We start from the raw sequence: 19,498 nt of genomic DNA on the forward strand, positions 1-19,498 counted from the left end.
CGGGCGGGCCCGCTCGTTCTGGCGGCGGCGCTGGCGCTGCTCCGCTCCGCGCCGGGGCTGCCGGTGAGTGGGGCCGGGGCGGGCAGGCTGAGCCCCTGCCACCCACAGCGGGGCCGGGGCGGCGGGGCGGGCGCGTCCCGGGGCGGCAGCGGCGGCTCGGTGAAGGGGGCAGCGGTGGCAACACGTACGCGGGCTGGACGAGCTCCGGGAGAAATGAGCCTTTTCCCCAGGAGTGGGGCTGGCAAAACTTCTTGCGTTTCTGTAAAACTCTTTGCGGTGGTGCCGGAGCCCCGGGCGCGCCCCGGGCCGTGCCGGTGAGCAGAGCGGGCAGCGCCCGGAGCGCAGCCCGAGCCCGGCGGGGCAGAGCCCGGGCAGTGCTGCCGCTCTGTCCCGGCGAGACGTCGCGGTGTGTGCAGACACGGACGTGCACGTATAAAAACATCCACGTGAGTTTCCATACGTTTGAGACTCCGTTTGCACACCCCTGGGTGCAGGGGCGCCGCGCCCTGCTGAGGCGCGGGCAGCTGGTACGGACTGTGGGCGCTGGGAAGGGTCTTCTGTTAAGTGGGGTTTTTTTAATACGGTGTTTCTTGATCTATGCAACGCACCGAAAAAATACACTGCCATTATTTCGCATTATGTCTTTTGATAAGTTCTTTCTCTTAAGGAAACAAGGTCGGGTGGGAGGAGAGGGATAGGTAGAGGAAGCAGTTTTGTACCCTTGTGTTTTCAGAGGCCACGTACTTAGGTCTGCTCTCCCATCTGCGATATGAGTCTAGAAAAAGACGTTTCTTGTTGCAGACTGTAAGGTGCATTGCTGTAGTTTTGTTCTTTAAGCTGTGCTGAGTATGTGGTTCCTTGCATGTTCTTACAGTCTTCTAAAAGGTGCAGTAGGAAGCACAACTCAGATCCAGTTATATGGTGAAAAAACTGATTTCACTAAGCTTATCTGTGTAATGAAAATTAAACTAAAAGCAAGCAAACAAATCAAACAGCCCCACAAACCAAATCTGCAGAATCAGTAAGGAAGCAACAGTTCTTACTAGCATGTAAAGCTGAGAGATGTATTTAGCTTTTTTCAGAATCCTAGGAGAAAGTTTCAGACAAGTTCATCTGGATGTGTCCTGTGCTACACTGACCATTACCATTTAAGAACGTCTTCCAGCATAGGCTTTATGCTATCAGATAATGAAATAAAATCTCTGAAGTATATGATTTGACACTGTTGAGAATATATTTATCTTGGGTATTAGCCCTAAAGACTGACATACCTGAATTCTACTATTATGCCATTGAGTCAACTTCTATGTCTTGAGAAAATATGTTTTGGAGTGTGCTATTTCTACCAGTTCCACTGACACATTTGCTTGCAAACCCAGGCTCTGAATCTGTTAACAGCTTGGATACAGACAAGTGACTTGTTTTAATCAGCAGTGGTGTGACTTAGGTCCTTATCAAAATGTGCTGAAAAGAAACAGTGAAAGTTGACTTGTTTGGGACTGTGCTGAAATAGTCTGTATCCACATTGTGCAGGTTTTGTGGAAGAAAGCTGATTTGTTGAATGGTAAAATTCAACAAATTGGAGGTGGTAGTGATCAGTGAGAGGACCTGGAAGTTCTGCAGAAATGGGAAACTTACTTTAGAAGCAGAACAGGTATTTTCTTCTAGGCATGTTTCACAACGTATAGGCTGTTTGAATGACTTTTAAATACTTTAAATGCTATGTCTGTTTCCGCATTATAGGACGACCTGCCAGCTTCTTCCAGAACCACACTTAAAGGAGACTAAATGAAGGCTTTGCAGCAAAGTTTTTAGTTTGAACTCCATATATAGATCTACTAAACCATAATTTCAGAAAGTCTTAAATTACCAAGTCTGGAGTCTAAACTTGTGGTAACTAGTGAGTTACTTGGTATCTGTCCCTAACAACTTCTCCAATGTATCAGAGCTTTCAGAAGCAATTTAGTGCAGTAGAGCAGGTTTGTACTAAAGGCATTTCAGGAGTTGGAGTCTGAGCTTTGTAATACCTTGATGGAGATGCCCCTGTATCTCTGTTTCATGGTTCAGCTGTCAGCGTCAGTCTGCAGCAGTTTGCAGAGGAACAGCATTGTCACTTACATGCACAGGATGACACTTGTGTGTCCTGACAGTGACTTTTAAGCCTCTTATCAGACTGTGTGTACAGAGCACTCTGGTTCGTGGTTGACGGTACTGTTTCCTCTCTCTGCAACTTTAAATATTTAGTCTTGAGGTTCTTTTGGTAGGTTTAATACTTTTCTTGAGGCTCTTTATTTGTATCATATAGCACTGGTCTTTTGTGCAGGATGTATGATACATAAAAACCTTAAATGCTTCCACCACAGATATCTAAGAATTGCCAAAGAATCATCTTCATTCCTTTTGCCCTACTTTCTTCACAGTCCAAAAGATGACACCACAGAAATGGACTATTACTGGAAATATCCAGAACCATGGTGGAAGTATGAGTGCTGCTATACTTTTCATCAAGTTAACATTATGTAGATGAAACAGGTTTGGAGAGAAAGTGGATGTGGCACTTTGCTCTCCGTAGCCTAAAAGGTACTGAAGACCAAGCGAGTGGGATAATGCTGCTTGGGAGTGATTGATTTGAGTTCAGCCAGTTATCTGAAATTGGAGATACTTCAGTTAAAGAAAAAAAAAATAGAGCCGAGCACAACCACAAGTAGATTCCCCTACTAAGTAAGTTCTCTGGTTGAAAAACTTATTCATTTGGCCTCATAGTTTTTTAATCATAACTTTTTTTCAAATTTTAAAGCTACATTTTAAAAACGTTTTTGAAAAATTATATTCTCAGGTCCTTGAATTGTACCATGTACCATGCTGTTTCAAGTACAGGCAGTGCCTGCACAATTTCTGTAATAAACAAAATAAAACAGTTGCATTTCTGAGATAATTTGTCTCTGTAAAACCTGTTAAATTAATGTTGGCTTCCATTACATCCTCTAGTAGTACCAGATTAAAAAAAGCTTTAGTTTAGATACATTTTGTGCAGTTTTGTGTTCTCTATGTGCTTCCTTTCATTTGTTTTTCTAAATTGATTTTTGTTATAATATCAATTAACTATTAAAGACAATTAAAGGTGAACCAGAGCACTTGCCTCACAAAACTCTTCCTTACAGTTACATATTAACATTTTTGGCCTCTGCTGTGTTACACACCCTTTTCTGCACTGGTATTTCTTTCTAAGCTGAGGTAACCTGGGTGGGTTTCTTGGTGCAATCATTTGGTTGTGTTTTCCTCCGTGGCCATACATGTAGCAGGGTGTGGAGGGGAACAAGGAACCAATTGCCTTTCTGAACTGGTACTGCTGGTATGTATAGCTTTGGCTGCCCAGTGTTCTGGCTTCCTTCTGCCTGCACCTTCCTCTGGGGAATAAGGTGAGAGAGCTTTTCAGTAATGAGAAAAATAAAAGCAGCAGCAGTGGTTTACCCAGCAGAAGAGGACGGGACAGAGGGTGTCCGTGTCTGCCTGTGGCACAGGGCACAGGCAGGCAAATGCAGGGCTGTGGGGAGCCCTTGGACAGGGCTGCACAGGCTGCAAGTCTCCAGACACTCCTTTTGTGGTGCTCTGCCAAGGGCCATCTGCTGCTTGTAGGGTAAATTTAAAAAGCCGAAGGAATATGTGCGAGTAGGCAATTGCTGCTGGTATTTCTCTGCAGTGACAGTCTGAGTGTGAAGAGACTATTTCAACTGACTCTCTTCCTCTTTCTGCCACCTATGCCTGTGATCAGTCAGCGTGATAAACTCAGCTTTCTGCAGAGCAACTTTTGTAATAAGTTTCCAAATCTCTTAGAGATGTGTATTTAATACCTGGTCTTTGTTAATGGAGAAGGGGAGGCAGGAGGCAGAGTGCTCAGGCAGAGCTGGCAGCCTGCCTGCTTTGCAGGCTGAGCCTGGGCACAGCTTGCTCCTCTGCACCATCTCACAGACCTGCCCGGACTGTACTGGCTTTGTGATCTCTCCTGTTCCAGAGTGTATCATTTTGGTTGAACTACCCTGAAATTCTGCACAGAAATTCCTGCAGCAGCTCAGGAAAACCAGCAGTAAACCAGGCTGGTGTTCTGCCTGGGCAAACACCCCTCCCTCTCCGCTAAGCTGAATTTCTGCCCTGCCTAAAGGGCTTCACCACTCCGTGTAGGCTCAGTCTTGCTCTCAGGACCTTTCAGTCCAGCTCTGCAGTTGGCTTGAATCCTCTCACAGTAGCTTTCTGTGCCAACCCAGGCCTGTCTGCTCCTTCCCTTTTGCATTTATACAGAAACAGGGCAGAAGCCATCAAAGTCCCCCAAACTGACGCCAGCCCTTCAATAAATTTGTAGCCAATGTATTGAAACATCTTGGTTTTTAATGGACAGGGAAGAGGCAGAAAACCATGGGGGTGTGCCATGAATTACATTATGGCTTGCAGGATAAATTTTATAATGACTTTATCATTTGTGTTTTCCTTCAGAAATGTTTGCATTAATAATGAGTAAGTCAGCTTAGAGCTGATTTACAGGCAAAATTTAATTTTTAATCAAAATAACTTAAAGGTAATTTTAATCACAGTTTCAATCAGAAAAACCTTTGACTTAAATAACTGATACTAAATTTTATTATAAATATAAAAATTTTTAGTGGCTTTATTGAAGCAAACAAGATTCCAATTGAATAACAATCATTACAGCATGCTAGCTTGCAACTAGCTGAACCTTTTGTCAAAAACATTATCTAGATGATGTTTTATTTCACTGACTCTTTATTCAGGTAGCTAGTATAATATATTCCTACATACTCATGCAAATTCTTGACTTTTATTTAAAGAATGGTGAAGAACATATTCTGACTTGGTGTGAATTACACTTTCATAGAGGAATTTAAAATCAATTATGATACACAAACTGTCATTAAGACAAACAAAGTTCAAGGTGTTATGTATTGGGAAGAATTCTTAAAGTGTGCTTTTGCATTTGAAAACAGTTTAACTAAAATCCCAAATTCTTTGAGATTCTTTGGAACAGAGGATTTTTCCCACTCAAAAAAAGAGAAAAAGCTTTAATGTTTACTCAAGTGTGGTAGAGGAAAATGCAGTTCACAGTCTATCCGTTCGTGATCTTTGTAGCCTCTCTTGGTTGAAATGAGGTAATTAAATAGATTGAAATGAGGAAAAGAACCTTTTAGACAAGCTTTCGGCACTTGCAAAGTTTTGATGTATTTGCCTGTAAGTACCAGGGCAAGCTGTTAGTTCAACTCACCTGTAGAATATGCAACATGGGATAACTGCCGGAGGTCTGGATGGTGGGATAGGAAATACTAAGTGGCGTAGAACAGGTGAACAGAGATTTTTTTGCTGTCCTTTCCCATGAAAAACCCCAAGAAATACCAAGCTTGGGAGAGCCAATTTCAAAGCAAAAGAAGGCAATTCTTCTTAAAGTGAGTAGCGCAACTGGGGAGCTCTCTGCTGCAGACTCTGGAAGACTCTTTTGCCTATATAAGTCTGGACTGACAAGTTTAGCTGGTTTTCTACTAACTTTGAACAATATTTTGCCTGAATATTCAAATTCTTTTGTACTTAATAAACAGATCTGAAATATGTAATATTTAAGGATTATTTTTACAAAGGGTTATATTTAAGGGTTATTTTTTTCTTCTTAAGTTTAAACCTGCCCTGGTTAAGATAAGCATCTCTGATTTGGCTGCAGAAGACAAGACCTGGAGAAGAAAGTCCTGCCAGGACATGTGATGTGCCAGGAGCTATGGGATATCCTGTCTTGTGCCTGGTGTGGACTGGGGCAGGACCACTGGATTCAGCTGCATAGCTCTGTCACGGCTGCACATCTCCTGTGAGACCAGGCTAATTCTGCTGGGAGGACTTCAGATGAAGGTGTGAAGAAAACCACTGTCTGCAAGGGCCCTGGTGTTGTAAGTGCTTTTCATAAACAGGCTGGTACAGACAGCCAAGTGCTGCATCTCCACTTTGAAGGACTGGGATGTAAACTAGCTCCAGTTCAGCTTCTGCTTTGGTGCAGCTTCCATTTGGAAATCTCCAGAGTCTGCCCTGTGACCCTGAGACCTCAGCTCGATGCTTTTCTTCTCCTCATCTTACCTCAACACCTCAAGACATCTCTTTCAAAATCATTTGTCATTTGAGCTCTGCTGTGTGACAGTAAGTATTTGTAGTGTAATTATTTCAGTGGAGAATTATGGACGTGTGAATATTTTTTTTCTTTGTTTATTACTTTAAATAAGGATGGGACCTCATTAAGCTGAAGTATTTAGAATAAATTCATAGTTGATATTTTGGATTTCTTTAAGCTTTTCAACAGATGAGATGCAAAAAGCAGCTGCAGATTTCTTTACTCTCCTGTCACTGTAAGCAAGAGATGCATATGTTGAGATGATTACACAGTAAGATACAACATGTTCAGAAAACCTTCCCTGTAATTTTCACAGGTTTGGTTGCTTTTTTTTCCCCCCCCCCCTGCCATTCTTGCCCAAAATGCTGCTTCTATTTACAGGCATTTGGGCTGTTCTGTAAAAGCTTCATGTCAAGCTCAGTAGGTCCTTTGCTGCCTTGATGTGTTAGAGCAGAGGCTTCTCTGCTGGCAGGGTTCCCAGCACTTGGCTACTCGAGTAGCTGTTGTCTGCAGCTCCTCAGGGACTTCTGGTCATTTACAGACTGAATTTGATTTTTGAGTACTTCCTGGGTGAGAATGGGGAATGTACTGACTGCCCAACTCCCCTACGTTGCCCTGAACAGGGAGCAGTGGGCGTTGAATTTCATTTGACTCATTGCAGTGGATTTGCATTCCTGAGGCTTTTTTATTTTTAGATGGAAGGATGCTCTGTAATATTTCAGCACAAGGGATGGTTTACTTGTTTCCTTCCACTTCTTGTCCTTAAGTAGCTGTTCTTAGTGTTCTGACTATGTGTTCAAGTTTGATGCTTTAAGTAATACAGTCTTTTATAAAAAAGTGGATAATAAAATGGACAACAATGTCAAATGGCCTGCTTTCATGTTGACTACTAGGTGGGAATTAAGAAAAATCAAGGAAAAAATGCTAAGGCGCTAGTTCAGAAAAATGGAATATTAAAAAAGATAACTTTGCTGAAAAAATTATGGAATAGTGTAACTTGATTTAAAATTACTGTAAATATTGCATGAAATAACACAAGTAGCAAAACATAAACGACAAAGGATGGACCTTTTTAGTTTAAAGCTTGGAAGGAACCTTTAATATAAAAGTGGCATTTTAGCCAGCCTGCTGGGGATTGTTTAATTTGCTTCCTAGTCCCTGGGAAGACGAAACATAACTGTAAAATGGGACCTCATTATTACCACAGGGTAATAATAGACAAAGTGAACCTGATGTTTATGTGTCAACAATTTTAGCTGAAGAGATGGAAAGCCTATGCTTTTTAAAATCTTTCCGCCTGTTACTGCTTCTTCTAGGTTTCTTGTTGGTTGCCACTCTGTATAATATCTAATGTGATCAGGCTCTTGTTCCATGGCTGCGTTCATGGGTTTTGCTAGAACTATACAATATCTATTAATGAATTGTTAAAACCCTTCTTCAGATACTGACAGTGAATGTGAGGGCTAGTGATGATCAGATACAAACTCTCCCTTCTAGGCTGTGAGACCCTGCATGGGGTCCAGCAGCTGTGAGTAGTTGCTGTCAGATCTCCTGTGTAAATTAGTCCAGGTTCAGTTTGGTTCATAAAAAAGGCAGTAAAATTGCCAAGGCAGCTGACATTGACCTCACCAGAGTAGCTGAAGTGTGATGTAATCTGGAACCTGGACTCTCTTTCCATCATCAGGTTTAATAGTCCTGTGTCCAAAATAGTGCTGAGTGGGTATGAGAAATAAACCCCAGCCATACTGCTGTTCCCAGGACTTGCTTTAACCTGTGGTTGGCTAGGGAACTGGATTTTGGTTTTAAAGATAAGTGGGCTGTGTGGTGCTCACAAGCCTGTGGGTTGAGAGCCCAGTAAAATAATTGCTGGCTTTAGAATAGTCAATATCTAGAATATATTTTTCCCTTTGCAGCACATTTACTTAAGTCCTGTAGTAGTAAATAACAGGTATGTGCTCAGAATATACATGCCTGTCGTATCTTATATACATACTTTTTTTACATTTATTAATATATAATTGAGAAACAAAAAAATATTTTTTGTGTAATGGGCCTTTTATTGCTTAGTCAGTAAAATGGAAGAGTTATGATTTATTCTTCCCTATCCCTACTGGCTACACTGAGAAATGGAAATAATGATGGGGCTGTGGCTCAAACATGGGATTTCACAGCAAGAACGGCTTGGCTGTTGCTCAGATTTTCTCCATGATCTCCAGAAAGTAATTTTTAACTTCTTAACTTCCACCTTGTTGCCTCTACAGTATGACTGCTAGTGCAAGAGAACTGTGCTGGAATTTTTTAAGTAGGAAAATCTCTTAAAATTCCTGATTCATCCAAGCATCATGCAGTGTGGTCCTCCAGAATATCTTCTGCATCAACCCTGTACAGTTTGAATTTTTAGTTAAGGCCTCCAAGTATATACCCTCTCGTGTCCATGTCACAACCCCTTGTCCCCAAAAAAAGAAGGTATGGTGATTGAAGCAAGGACTATTACCTGGCTGTTAATCTTCTTTCTTTCTTCCTTCCACCCTTCCTAGGATGCAGGGGCTTTAATCCAGGATGAACGAATGCTACTATGACAAGCGCATGGACTTTTTCTACAACAGGACAAAGACAGACACAGCGGATGAGTGGACAGGAGCACAGCTCATTGGTGTTCTGTGCTTTGGGACATTTTTCTGCCTCTTCATTTTTATTTCAAATTCATTGGTCATAGCAGCTGTGGTCAAGAACAAGAGGTTTCATTTTCCCTTTTATTATCTTCTGGCCAACTTAGCTGCTGCAGACTTTTTTGCTGGAATTGCCTATGTCTTCTTGATGTTCAACACCGGCCCCGTGTCCAAGACACTAACAGTTAACCGCTGGTTTTTGCGTCAGGGCCTCCTGGACACCAGCCTGACGGCGTCCCTGGTGAACCTGCTCGTCATCGCTGTGGAGCGGCACATGTCGATCATGCGGATGAAGATCCACAGCAATCTCACCAAGAAGAGAGTCACCTTCTTAATTATATCAATTTGGGCCATTGCTATTTTCATGGGTGCTGTTCCGACCCTGGGCTGGAACTGCCTCTGTGACATTACTGTCTGCTCATCCCTGGCACCCATTTACAGCAGAAGTTACCTGGTGTTCTGGAGTGTCTTAAACCTGGTCGTCTTCTTCATTATGGTGGTGGTTTACATAAGAATCTACATGTACGTCCAGAGGAAAACCAATGTCTTATCATCACACACCAGCGGGTCCATTAGCCGGAGGAGAACCCCTGTGAAGCTTATGAAGACTGTCATGACTGTCTTAGGTAAGAGGCTACAAACCATGGTGGGCAAGGCTGGCAGTGCCAATGGATTGGTTTGTGTTGGTTTGGCTTAGCTTTTATTTAAAACAAACCAACCAACAAACAAACAAAAAATCCCACAAAAATTGCTCAAACCTCCTAACACAAAAAGCCTCACTGAACTTAAAAGTGCTGCAGGCATCTAAACTTCTGTGTACTTTAGACAGTGAAATAGCTGTTGCACTATGCAGAAACATGAGATAGAGGACTGGTCAACACACAGAAGAAAAATGTCTCTGTTGTTAGGCACCTTGTTACAAAACACAAATTGTGAAGGTGTTTTGTGTTTTGGCTTTTATTTTTTTTTTTTGAGCAGGAAGATACAAAATCACTTTGGAGAACGGCTTGTGAAGGTTTACAATTACCTAGTAGAACATTTTCAAAATAATGTTCTTTAATATTTGCACAAGGCCATGAGCTCTAATGTTGGACATCAATAGTCTTTTTTGCGCATCTTCCTCTTGGCTGTTTCCTGAACACAGAAACTTCTTCCCCCTAGAAATGTACCTTCCCTAGGGAAAGGAGAGGATGCCTGGTGGGTCCATGAATTTGATAGAAGTTTGCTTTTCAAGGGAAAGATTCACCTTCATTTTGTGGATATTGCATGGTGTAAAATATTTTTAGATAATGATGGTGCAGCATAACCTTAGATCTCTGAATCATAACACGAGATTTGACCTGGGTTCTACCCTAAAGACACTGTTGATACTTGAGCAGCTCAGAACACTTCATCAGGTAATTGCGATGTAGTGCACATTAAACTAGAGAGGAACAAAGTGGATGACTGATCCTTGGAACAAATACCAGCTGTAGCAGTCAATTTTCCCCAGAATTACTTGAATCTGGACAAGATGTGTTCTGGAAACCATGTATCATGTGAGCAGGGCTCCAGGTGGAACTGGGGGTAGACTGAGACATTTGTGAAGCTGGGCTCAGGTGGTGGTGGACTCTAAACCCACAACTATGGCTTTACTGAGGTTGGATGAGCCAATGTAGGAAAGTGAAAGCTTTTGGGAAAGCTGGTGGCCATGTATACCTGGGACACAGTTGTGTCATGCTGCAGCATGGTAGTACTAGAGAGCTCTGGGAGAAAACTGTAATTTTTCATGGAGGTAGGACTCGCCAGGGTAGGAACTTCATGTTGAGGACACTTGCTTCCCCTTGAAGTTTTTGGATACTGTTTGGTATCTGATTTTATTATCTTTTTCTGAAATATTAGTGCTGTGCTACATAACACCTTTGTCTACCAAATGATGTTTTAAAGTGCTTTAGAAGTTGAAATCCATTAAACTTCACAGTGCCTGACTTGTAAAAGAAAGTGGACAGATAGTTCAAGCATGTACAAGGTTCTCACTTATACTTCTGTGTCTTCTGAAGTTGGCCTGTCCTCTGCCAGAGCCTTGTCTTTCTAAATCCTTCCCTAGCTGTTCTTCTTTCTTTCCCTTTCACTTTATGGTACTTATAGAGTCAGTTTGGTGGTTGTGCCTGTCCCCCTGCCCTTGACTTGCAGGGGCAAGATCTGATTTTTTCCCTACCTAAGCTCTCATGCAGTGAAACCTAAACCACCCACCTGGAAGGAGAAAATCCCTGCAGAAAAACTCTGAATTGCTCCAAATATGGTCCTACCCTAATGCATAGGGATCGAGTAGACTGTAGTTAACTGCTGCATTGGAAAGAGACAGAAAACAGAGCACTTTTAGAAAGCAGTTCTCTGAGCATTTCTGTTGAAGGCAGAACTGCTCTCTGGAGCAGATGTGGGAGTTGGAGGGACAGGGATGGTGGCTGACATTTGCTCATCACTTGTAGTCCTTTAGCCTGTGGCAAGCCTTCAGTGTCCTTTGTGACTGTGTGGAAATAAACCCCACTTAAAATCTCATTTAGAACTTAATGTTTCTTTTACTAGGGAGTGGGGCCTTAGGACTATGGGTTGATTTGAAGTTCAGCATTAGCTTTCTCTTACTCACCAGCATATGGCTTTTCAGCCATGAAATTGAACTATAATTCAGGCAAAGCATTTAATGATATTGTGTGCTGGGCCAGGGAAATTTAACTCAGAAAGCCTGAGTGCTACTTCAGAGATTATAATTTTGTATATTACTTTGTCAGTCACAAAGTCAGAAACAAAACCAAAACAGAGCCTGCTTCCAAAGAAGTCGAATTAGTGCTGGTGTTGCTGGGTGTACAATCTACTTCAAGCTCCTTGGTCAGAGGAAATGTATCTTGGCATGTTCCTTCATATCAGTTCTCCAAATTTTGACTCTGAGAGGCTTTTAATAAACATTTATTTCTAAGAATGAGAACTTATTTTTTTTAACAGTTTGAAATGTGCTTCCCTGGCCACGTCATTCAAGCACTCTGTGCAAAATGTATTAGAAACCACATAGCTTGTTTTCTGGACTTTCTTATTACCACAGGAGTCGCCAAGTGACCAAAAGGATTCTTCCAAAGTCCTGCTTACAACCACTGATGCAAGAGCCTACAGTTACATGCAGCACATGGGTTTTGCCTAAAGCAGTTATTTTTAATGGTTTGTTCCAAAACATCTGAAAATGCTTTGGAGTACATGCCTGATATGGTCTTAACTAAAAGCCTATTCCAAGGTGCTGTGCTGGATAAAGCATAATAAACCCCAGCATCCTTGTTCATGTACTCTGTTGGTTTCATGGGAGATTCAGGACAAAATCCTTCTGATCTGCTGCTGTGTGGAAGGAGGCTGTGTGTAGCTGGGAGCTGCTGGCATGCTGCTCCTCCCAGCTTCCTCCTGCTCCCTCCTTGGTTAGGCTGGGCTGCGGCTGGTTGCCCTTCCAGCAGAACATCCCTGTCCTTTCTGGGTGTTCTTCTGTGGCCCTACAGTTGAGAGCTGGGGAAATTGAGATTTTATGGATTCCATGGATTCATTCACCACAGCTTCAGGTGGCTTTTTGCACCATCCCTTAGGCTTGGAGGGTCGTTCCAGATGCTAGGAGTCAAGTTCCTGTCATCTACATATCCCTGCCATAACCCCTAAAATAGTCCATCATGGCACAGGAGTAAGGCTTTCCTTTTGGCATGCTGAACCACAGGGAGTTATCTAGTTGAAACTGGAAGATGTGAAACCGAGCAAAAGGGGCTAAAATCCCCTTGGACTGACCTTACGGCATAATCCCAGCTCAGCCTGTGACTGTAACCTTGAAAGAAGAGTGGCTGCAGGTGTGCAGGTATGTGATTTTCAGGTGGTTGTGTATGTGGTAGCTCCTCTGAACCTGGCAGTGAGATTCCTGCTGAAATAGCAGCTTTGGGGTGGATGATTTTCAGTTTCAGTGAATTTAGAGTTTAATTGGTGACTTGCTCTTTTAACGCACATGTGGCAAAGGCAGCTGGAACCTACTGTGCTTTTTTTTCTCTCAGTGTTGGCACGCTCAGGGATAGCCTTGATGTGCAAGGGTTTATGAAATTATGCTATTGAAGCATTCATAGTGCTTCCAGCTCCACAGGAATTAATTTTTAAGCAGAGATGATGTAATCTACAAGAAATTCCATAGTTAAATCTAATGGAAAACCCTCAAACTAACCTTTAGGCATTGTGACACCTGATCTCCCATAATCTAGTGCAAAGACTCTGAGTTGTTCTAATGTATGTGGCAGCCAGGCTGTATTTCATGTCACTTGTGTGAATTTTAAAGAGTCCCAGAAGTTAAATTATCTTTGCAGTGTGGCACTTTGTCAGGGAGGGGAGCTCCTATGGGATAAATATTCTGCAAACAAGAAAATTGCCAAAGGGCTGAGACTAAGGTGTATTTTTATGCCTAACCATGGTTTCTTCTGAAAGCTTAGTGGTAAAAATAAAATCTGAGCAAGGCTGTGAGTCTTAGATGTGCCTCACTTTCATCTTTGTGGTGCTAAGAGCAAAATGTGTTTTTGATGGAGTCAAAACAGCAGCCCCGTGAAAGCATTTTCCAGTAACTCGGACACTGTCACTGCATTGCCTCGTCCTTGTTTTCAGTCATGGGAAATGTGTGGAGACATGCCTGCAGATGTCTTATCTTCCCTTACTTTTGCAGCTGAAACCTTTAAGGATTTTGCTTGTATAGGCAGACAGGGATATATCCTAGGAGTTCGTGGACTAATCCTGCCTGAAATCTTGCGTTCTGTTTGAAGGAGACATTTTTGTGTCTTTTGTTAAATGTGGCTTTTGGGGTCTCTTTCTTCTCCTGCTGATTTCTATAAAGCATGGCTGGACCTTGCACACCTTGTGGTACAAGTAGTCAAAATGCTTTCAGCATCTGTTGTAAGGAAGGTTTGTTACCATCTCAGTTTCTGTGTGGACTTGGTGGATTGGCAGCTTTGCCAGTGACCCCTTGGTCAGTAGTGAAAGCTCTGTGTCCAAATACTTGCTGAGACACTTAACTAGGCACAGTATTGTCTGGGTGGTTAGGTTCCAGCTCTTGTTAAAACTGAAGGGATTTGCTGGTGAACCCCAGGACAGCAAATCTGTGCAGTGTTTTCTCCACTGTAGATAAGAGAGAGCTGGTGCCCTGCTCACAACTGCTTACTCAGCATGCAGGAGCCAAACCAGGGTGTAAAACAGAGACTGACCAGGGAAAACAAGTGTTGTGGTAGAAGCATGCAGCTCCCGATGCCACTGGGAAATGGAGGAATGTTACTGATGTTAACCAGTATCTCAAAACTAACACCATGAAATTAGTACTTAGCATCACAAAAATCTTGGTACAGCAGAAAATTCAGTTTCTGAAGAAAGTGGTCTCTTGCCTCTCTGTTCAATATTGCCTAGAACAGAGTAAATCACTTGGTTGAATTTTGCCTGTAGTCCAGGAGCTCAAAGTTGCAGCAAGATCCACAATACCTTGTCCTGGACACATTCTCCAGCAATCCTACTGCTTGCTAAATCACACAAATCCACTTAAAATACCATTATGGCCTGCCTGTCATATGGGCAATGCCCATTTCAGTGCTCGGTGGGGAGAAGTGTCAGAGCTGCTGACACCAGCCCGTGTGTGCAGCACAGCTGCTGGGGTGGCTGGGGTGCTGCTGAGCGCTGGCTCTGGCACTGCCTGGCTCCTGCTGTGATCCACTGCTGGCTTCCACAGCTTGGATATGGGAATAGCAGCAGCTTTTAAAAGATGAGGTGGACTTGCTTGTTCTACCAGAAGTGTTGAACAGATACCCACACCCCCAGCAGAGCTTTTAGGCATGTAGATGCTATTATTGTTGAATTATTTTTTTCTAAGCTCCAAAATGGGGAAACTCTGCTGTGATAAGTGATTGGAATTTCCTTGGTACATTGTTCAAACTGTGATGGCTGGGCAGAGTTGTAATTTTCTATTTCTGTATGTCAGACAGCAATTGTGGCTTGTGCTAAGTTAGTATTATCATGCATATGGCTACTCCTTCCCTGGGCTCTGGGCAAGGGATCATGGGGTGCAGTGCAGGAGGGAGACCAAGGGGCAGATGGGGCAGTCCAGGGCCCCTCTCCAACTTGTGGCCGAGGCTGCATTTGGTAGTGATATTCCCCCTCCTCATCCTCAGTTATGGTGTGGGTGTGCAGGAACATGGGAAGGTGCAAATGCAATACTGAACTAAGTTTTAAGCTGTGGCTTTAATGCTTTCTTTGTGTCCAGTCTATGATCTCCTCTCCCTTACTCTCCCTTTAATTTTTTTTTTGGCCTCTCTCACAGAGTTTTCTCTTCCCCCACCACTATACGCTTACTTTCTCATACTTTTTGTGTTTTGATTTTGTTTTCTTTCCTACCCCTTCATTTTTTTGTCCTGACTGCTCCATCCTTCACTTCACCTTCACTAACTCATCTGTTTCCTTCTCTCTTTTCCTGTGTTACTGAATTTTTTCCTGCAGCCAAATCACTGTGTCTCAAGGCTCAGCATGCAGAGCTGGGATGGAGCAGTGGAAGGAGGTGGGCTCAGCTCTGACTGGGGAGCCGACAGTGCTTGTGCATTGTAGGCAGTGGCATGCATGCTACACTAGCTGTGGGTTCCCACCCAGGACACATTTAGATTATGTGACACCTGTCTAATTAATTGGCACTGCAGAGTCAGCTGTAGGGTGGCAGGAGACTTGTCCCTTTAGATCATATTACAGCAGTGGTGGAAGTGAACCACCTGATGTCTTCTCCTCCAGTACATAGGAGAGATGAGCAGAGGAAGTGTGTGTTCAAGTGCCAGTTCTCTGCTTTTAAATGATCCAGAGCTCTTGTTTATTTATCAGCATGGATAAATCACTGTCGGGATGACCTTTTCCACACGTGTTTGAGTTGATGCTGTCAGCAGTTCAGATTCTTGCTCCCTGCAGTCTTCTGCGAGCTGTCCTGTCTCCTGCTCGGGGCTTGGCAGAGAAGCTGTAGCAGATATAATCTTTCTACTGTCATTAGAATTTTGTCCTCTCCTGCTTTTATAATTTTTGTGTAGAATTTTGATAAACTCAATAATCTTGTAAGATGTTAAACACTCCAAAACCCTACAAGTTTGAAGTCAGGTTTGGTTTTCTTTTTATTGTCTCCTATATTTCTAGGTGCCTTTGTTGTCTGCTGGACCCCTGGCCTGGTCGTCTTACTGCTTGATGGCCTGAACTGTACTGACTGTGGGATTCAGCATGTTAAAAGGTGGTTTCTTCTCCTGGCCCTGTTGAACTCTGTCATGAATCCAATAATTTATTCCTACAAAGATGATGAGATGTGGGCTACCATGAAAAGGATGATTTGCTGCTCCTCTGAGGATAAGAGCCAGGAGAGACGGTCATCTCGGATCCCCTCAACAGTTCTCTGCAGGAGCACGGATACCTCGGGCCACTACATTGAAGATGGCATTATTCAAGGGACAATTTGTGGAAAAGGAGATCTTGGTGACAAAGGAAACTCTTGAGCTATGCAAGGGACTGACTTGGCTGGAAAAGGAGAGGGGGAAGGGAGAGGTTTTGTAAGAGAAGATTGACTGGCAAAGCTAGTAAACAATATATCCACTTTGTTCCAGAGCCTCAACTCCAGTGTTAACAAAAGTTCTTATAAATAATTGCCTGATGGAAAAACACTTTGTAATGAAGAAAACTTTCTGTGCTGCCATCCTTTTTGACTTTCAAGTACATGAAATTGTTTTTTCATGTGAATGGAATAAATACCTCTCAGAGACTTCTTGTGCATGGAAACAAAGTGTAAGCAACATAGTGAGACCCTCGTTAAGCTCCCACAGAGAGAAGAAACCTGCCTGCCTGTGCAGGTTTGGAATTTTTTGAGTATTTAGGCTTTGAATAGTTTTTGTGCATCTTGAGGAAGATTGTAGGCTTGGTTGGATAGAATTGTGACCTGTTTTCCTGATTTATGAAGTTCATGAAATAGTTCATACTTACCTCTTCTCTTCCTCCTCCTTATCTTGCTTTCAAAATAGGTAGTTTGATAGTTTATTAAAGCTGTGCCAGAAACCTGGCTGTGATGGGAGACCCAGACCAGGCACTGGTGTGTGTGAGTATGTCTGACCATGAATTGTCAGGATCTGAGAGTACAGAAAGCACAAAAGCCATTATTTCTTCCATAGTGGGGTGAATGCTGCAGGGAAAGACGGTGCACTCCGCTGCTGTTGTGTAGGCAGGCATTGAGGGTGGATTAACAGAAAAGCAGTGAGGCTGTGTTCATTATGCTCATTTCTAACTTCCCTAGATAATATCAAATGGGTGTTCTCACTCCTCTTTACCTGCTATGCCACTAAGAGAAATGAGATCCAAAACTCTGGTTTACAAGGGAACTTTTAAGGGAAGTTTAAATACCCACATATCCAGGTTCAATCAAGCTATTTAAAATAGAAATTAATTTACAGGCAAAAAAAGCCTGAAATCAATTTAAATCTCTACAAGAGTACAGTATGCATTGATTGTTGGACCTTTTCTGGACTACATTTAACCTCCAATTTGCAAACCGGTCTTACTGGAACAGGTGCTTGTGGAAGAGACCGTGGAACAGCGAGCAATGGAGGGCTTTCAGCATTGTGACTGATCAAATCTAGCGCTGATGCAGCCACAGCCCAAACAGCTGGAGTTCTGACTTATGGAGTATCCTCCAACAGAGGATCCAGCAATACAGAGCTCTAGGGTAAACTTTTAAAATTTAAACTTTCAGATAAAAAACTGGATTGTAGATTTCTCAGTACTCTAAAAACCTGGCTCACACTGTCTGGTTTCAACAGCAGTGAGCTCCCTGGTGCGATTTAACAGTTTCCTGTGTTGTCTCCTAGAGAAAGCCTGATCCCTAAGGTATTAAGGCAGGTGACCACAACCAGAGGTCACTTTGAAAAAATTCTGAAAGTTTTGCCCATTTGGAATTATCAGAGAACAACACCAAGAGCCAACACCAAGAACGTATTTTATGAAGCTGAAATACAAATATCAGCCATGGTTTGGACGAATTCTTCCTTTGGTGCCACTTGCATGTGGATATCTAGACTATGCTGGTCAAAACAGAACTAGCCCTCAGCTCAAAGGCTGAGTAGGGGTTTTGCAGAATGCACTGGGGGACTTCATAGCAGCCTTTAGTGTAGCTTACAGGCACAACAAGGCCCTGTTCAGAGAGCTCTCCCATAACATGCATTATCTTGTAGGGATGTGGCCCAGTATTCAAGGTAGATGCTCTATTTGAGTAACACTAAAAAGGTTTACACATTTTTTGCTATTATAATGCAATTTTTTAGTGCAAATACTACTTCACTGCTCTGGTGTTCTGAAAAGCGTGTAAAGTGGTGCTGTGTAGAGGCGGTGGTGTGGTGGGTTGAGCCTGGCTGGAGACCAGGTGCCCACCAAAGCTGCTCCATCACTCCTCTCCTCAGCTGGACAGGGGAGAGAAAATAAAACAAAGTGCTCATGGGTCAAGATAAGAATAGAGAGAGATTGATCACCAATTACAGACTTGACATGGAGAAAAATTAAGTTATTACCAATCACATCAGAGTAGGATAATGGGAAATAAACCCAGATCTTAATACTTTCCTCCCACCCTCCATTTTTCCTGGGCTTAGCTTTACTCCTGATTTTCTCTATTCCACAAAGGTGCAGGGGGACAGGGAATGTGGTCAGTTCATCAGTCCTTGCCACTCCTTCCTCCTCATGGTGAGGTTTCGTCACACTCTTCTCCTGCTCCTTTGTGGCGTCCCTCCCACAGGAGACAGTTCTCAAATTTCTCCAACAGCATGGGTTCCCCACGGAGTCACTGGCCAGCAAACCTGCCCCAGCATGGGCTTTCCATGTAGTCACAGCCTTCTTTGGGCATTCCACTTCTCCAGCATGGGATTCTCCACAGGCTGCAGGTGGATCTCTGTACCACAGGTTGCAGGGGGAGGTTCAGCTCCAGCACCTGGAGCACCTCCTGCCCACCTTGGTGCTGGCACAGTTGTTTCTCTCACACATTCTCACTCCTCTCTTCAGCTGCAGTTGCACAGGTTTCTTTCATCCATCTTAAATACATTGTCCCAGAGACACTGCCACTGTTGCTGATGGACTCAGTTTTGGACAGGGGCGGGTCTGTCTTGGAGCCAGCTGGCATTGGCTCTGTCAGACAGGCTCTTCTTGCGTCTTCTCACAAAAGCCACCCCTGTACCCCCTGCCCCATGCCACTACCAAAACCTTGCCCTGCCAACCCAACCCAGGAGGCATTGCAAAGGCACAGCATGCAAGCACCTGTGTCCCTACAGCTACTGCAGTGCACAGTTTGTCTGAACTAGGCTGAAGCTCTGTATACAAACCTAATAGAAAATAAAATGCTACTTCAAAATGAAATTCTTGTTTTGTTTCCTGTTTGAATGGTGATTGAACAGCATTGATGGGGAAATGTTGTTTCATGTTACTGTTGGTCCAGGGTGGGGGTGGGGGTTGTTCTAATAAAACTTTCTTATTTACTAGCAATACTAGGCAGTGTATTGCTCGGTTGAATCAGGCCCTGAAGAGAGCTTGGATGAAGGTCTTGAGCATCTGCAGCAGTGGAAAAAACATTAGGTCTCTCCTGCAGAGCTTGGGATTCAGGATG

At 43.2% G+C, this 19,498-nt stretch overlaps 1 protein-coding gene across 3 annotated transcripts; it reads left to right on the forward strand.

Moving 5' to 3' along the window:
- Window positions 1-19,251, forward strand: LPAR3 (lysophosphatidic acid receptor 3). Of its 3 annotated transcripts, none has more exons than XM_042030320.1 (4): window positions 1-63; window positions 5,720-6,183; window positions 8,692-9,449; window positions 16,009-19,251. In XM_042030320.1, the coding sequence occupies exons 3-4, from the start codon at window positions 8,714-8,716 to the stop codon at window positions 16,356-16,358; spliced, it is 1,086 nt and encodes a 361-aa protein (XP_041886254.1). In that variant the 5' UTR covers window positions 1-63; window positions 5,720-6,183; window positions 8,692-8,713; the 3' UTR covers window positions 16,359-19,251. The 3 variants fall into 3 exon arrangements, with proteins under 3 accessions (XP_041886254.1, XP_041886253.1, XP_041886255.1); XM_042030319.1 differs by having other exon boundaries at window positions 4-63; window positions 5,674-6,183; XM_042030321.1 differs by lacking the exon at window positions 1-63 and adding an exon at window positions 167-446.
- Window positions 19,252-19,498: the final 247 nt, after the last annotated feature.

This window comes from Corvus kubaryi, unplaced genomic scaffold (genome assembly GCF_017639235.1).
Source record: "Corvus kubaryi isolate FWS band 111438036 unplaced genomic scaffold, C.kubaryi_AGA036_p1.0 37334, whole genome shotgun sequence".
Lineage (NCBI taxonomy): Eukaryota > Metazoa > Chordata > Aves > Passeriformes > Corvidae > Corvus > Corvus kubaryi.

Bases quoted from the DNA above. Each gene is read 5' to 3' on its own strand.
- LPAR3 (XM_042030320.1), top strand. From the start codon at position 8,714: ATGAACGAATGCTACTATGACAAGCGCATGGACTTTTTCTACAACAGG. The intron at 9,450-16,008 runs GTAAGAGGCTAC...CTATATTTCTAG, and splicing joins GACTGTCATGACTGTCTTAG to GTGCCTTTGTTGTCTGCTGG.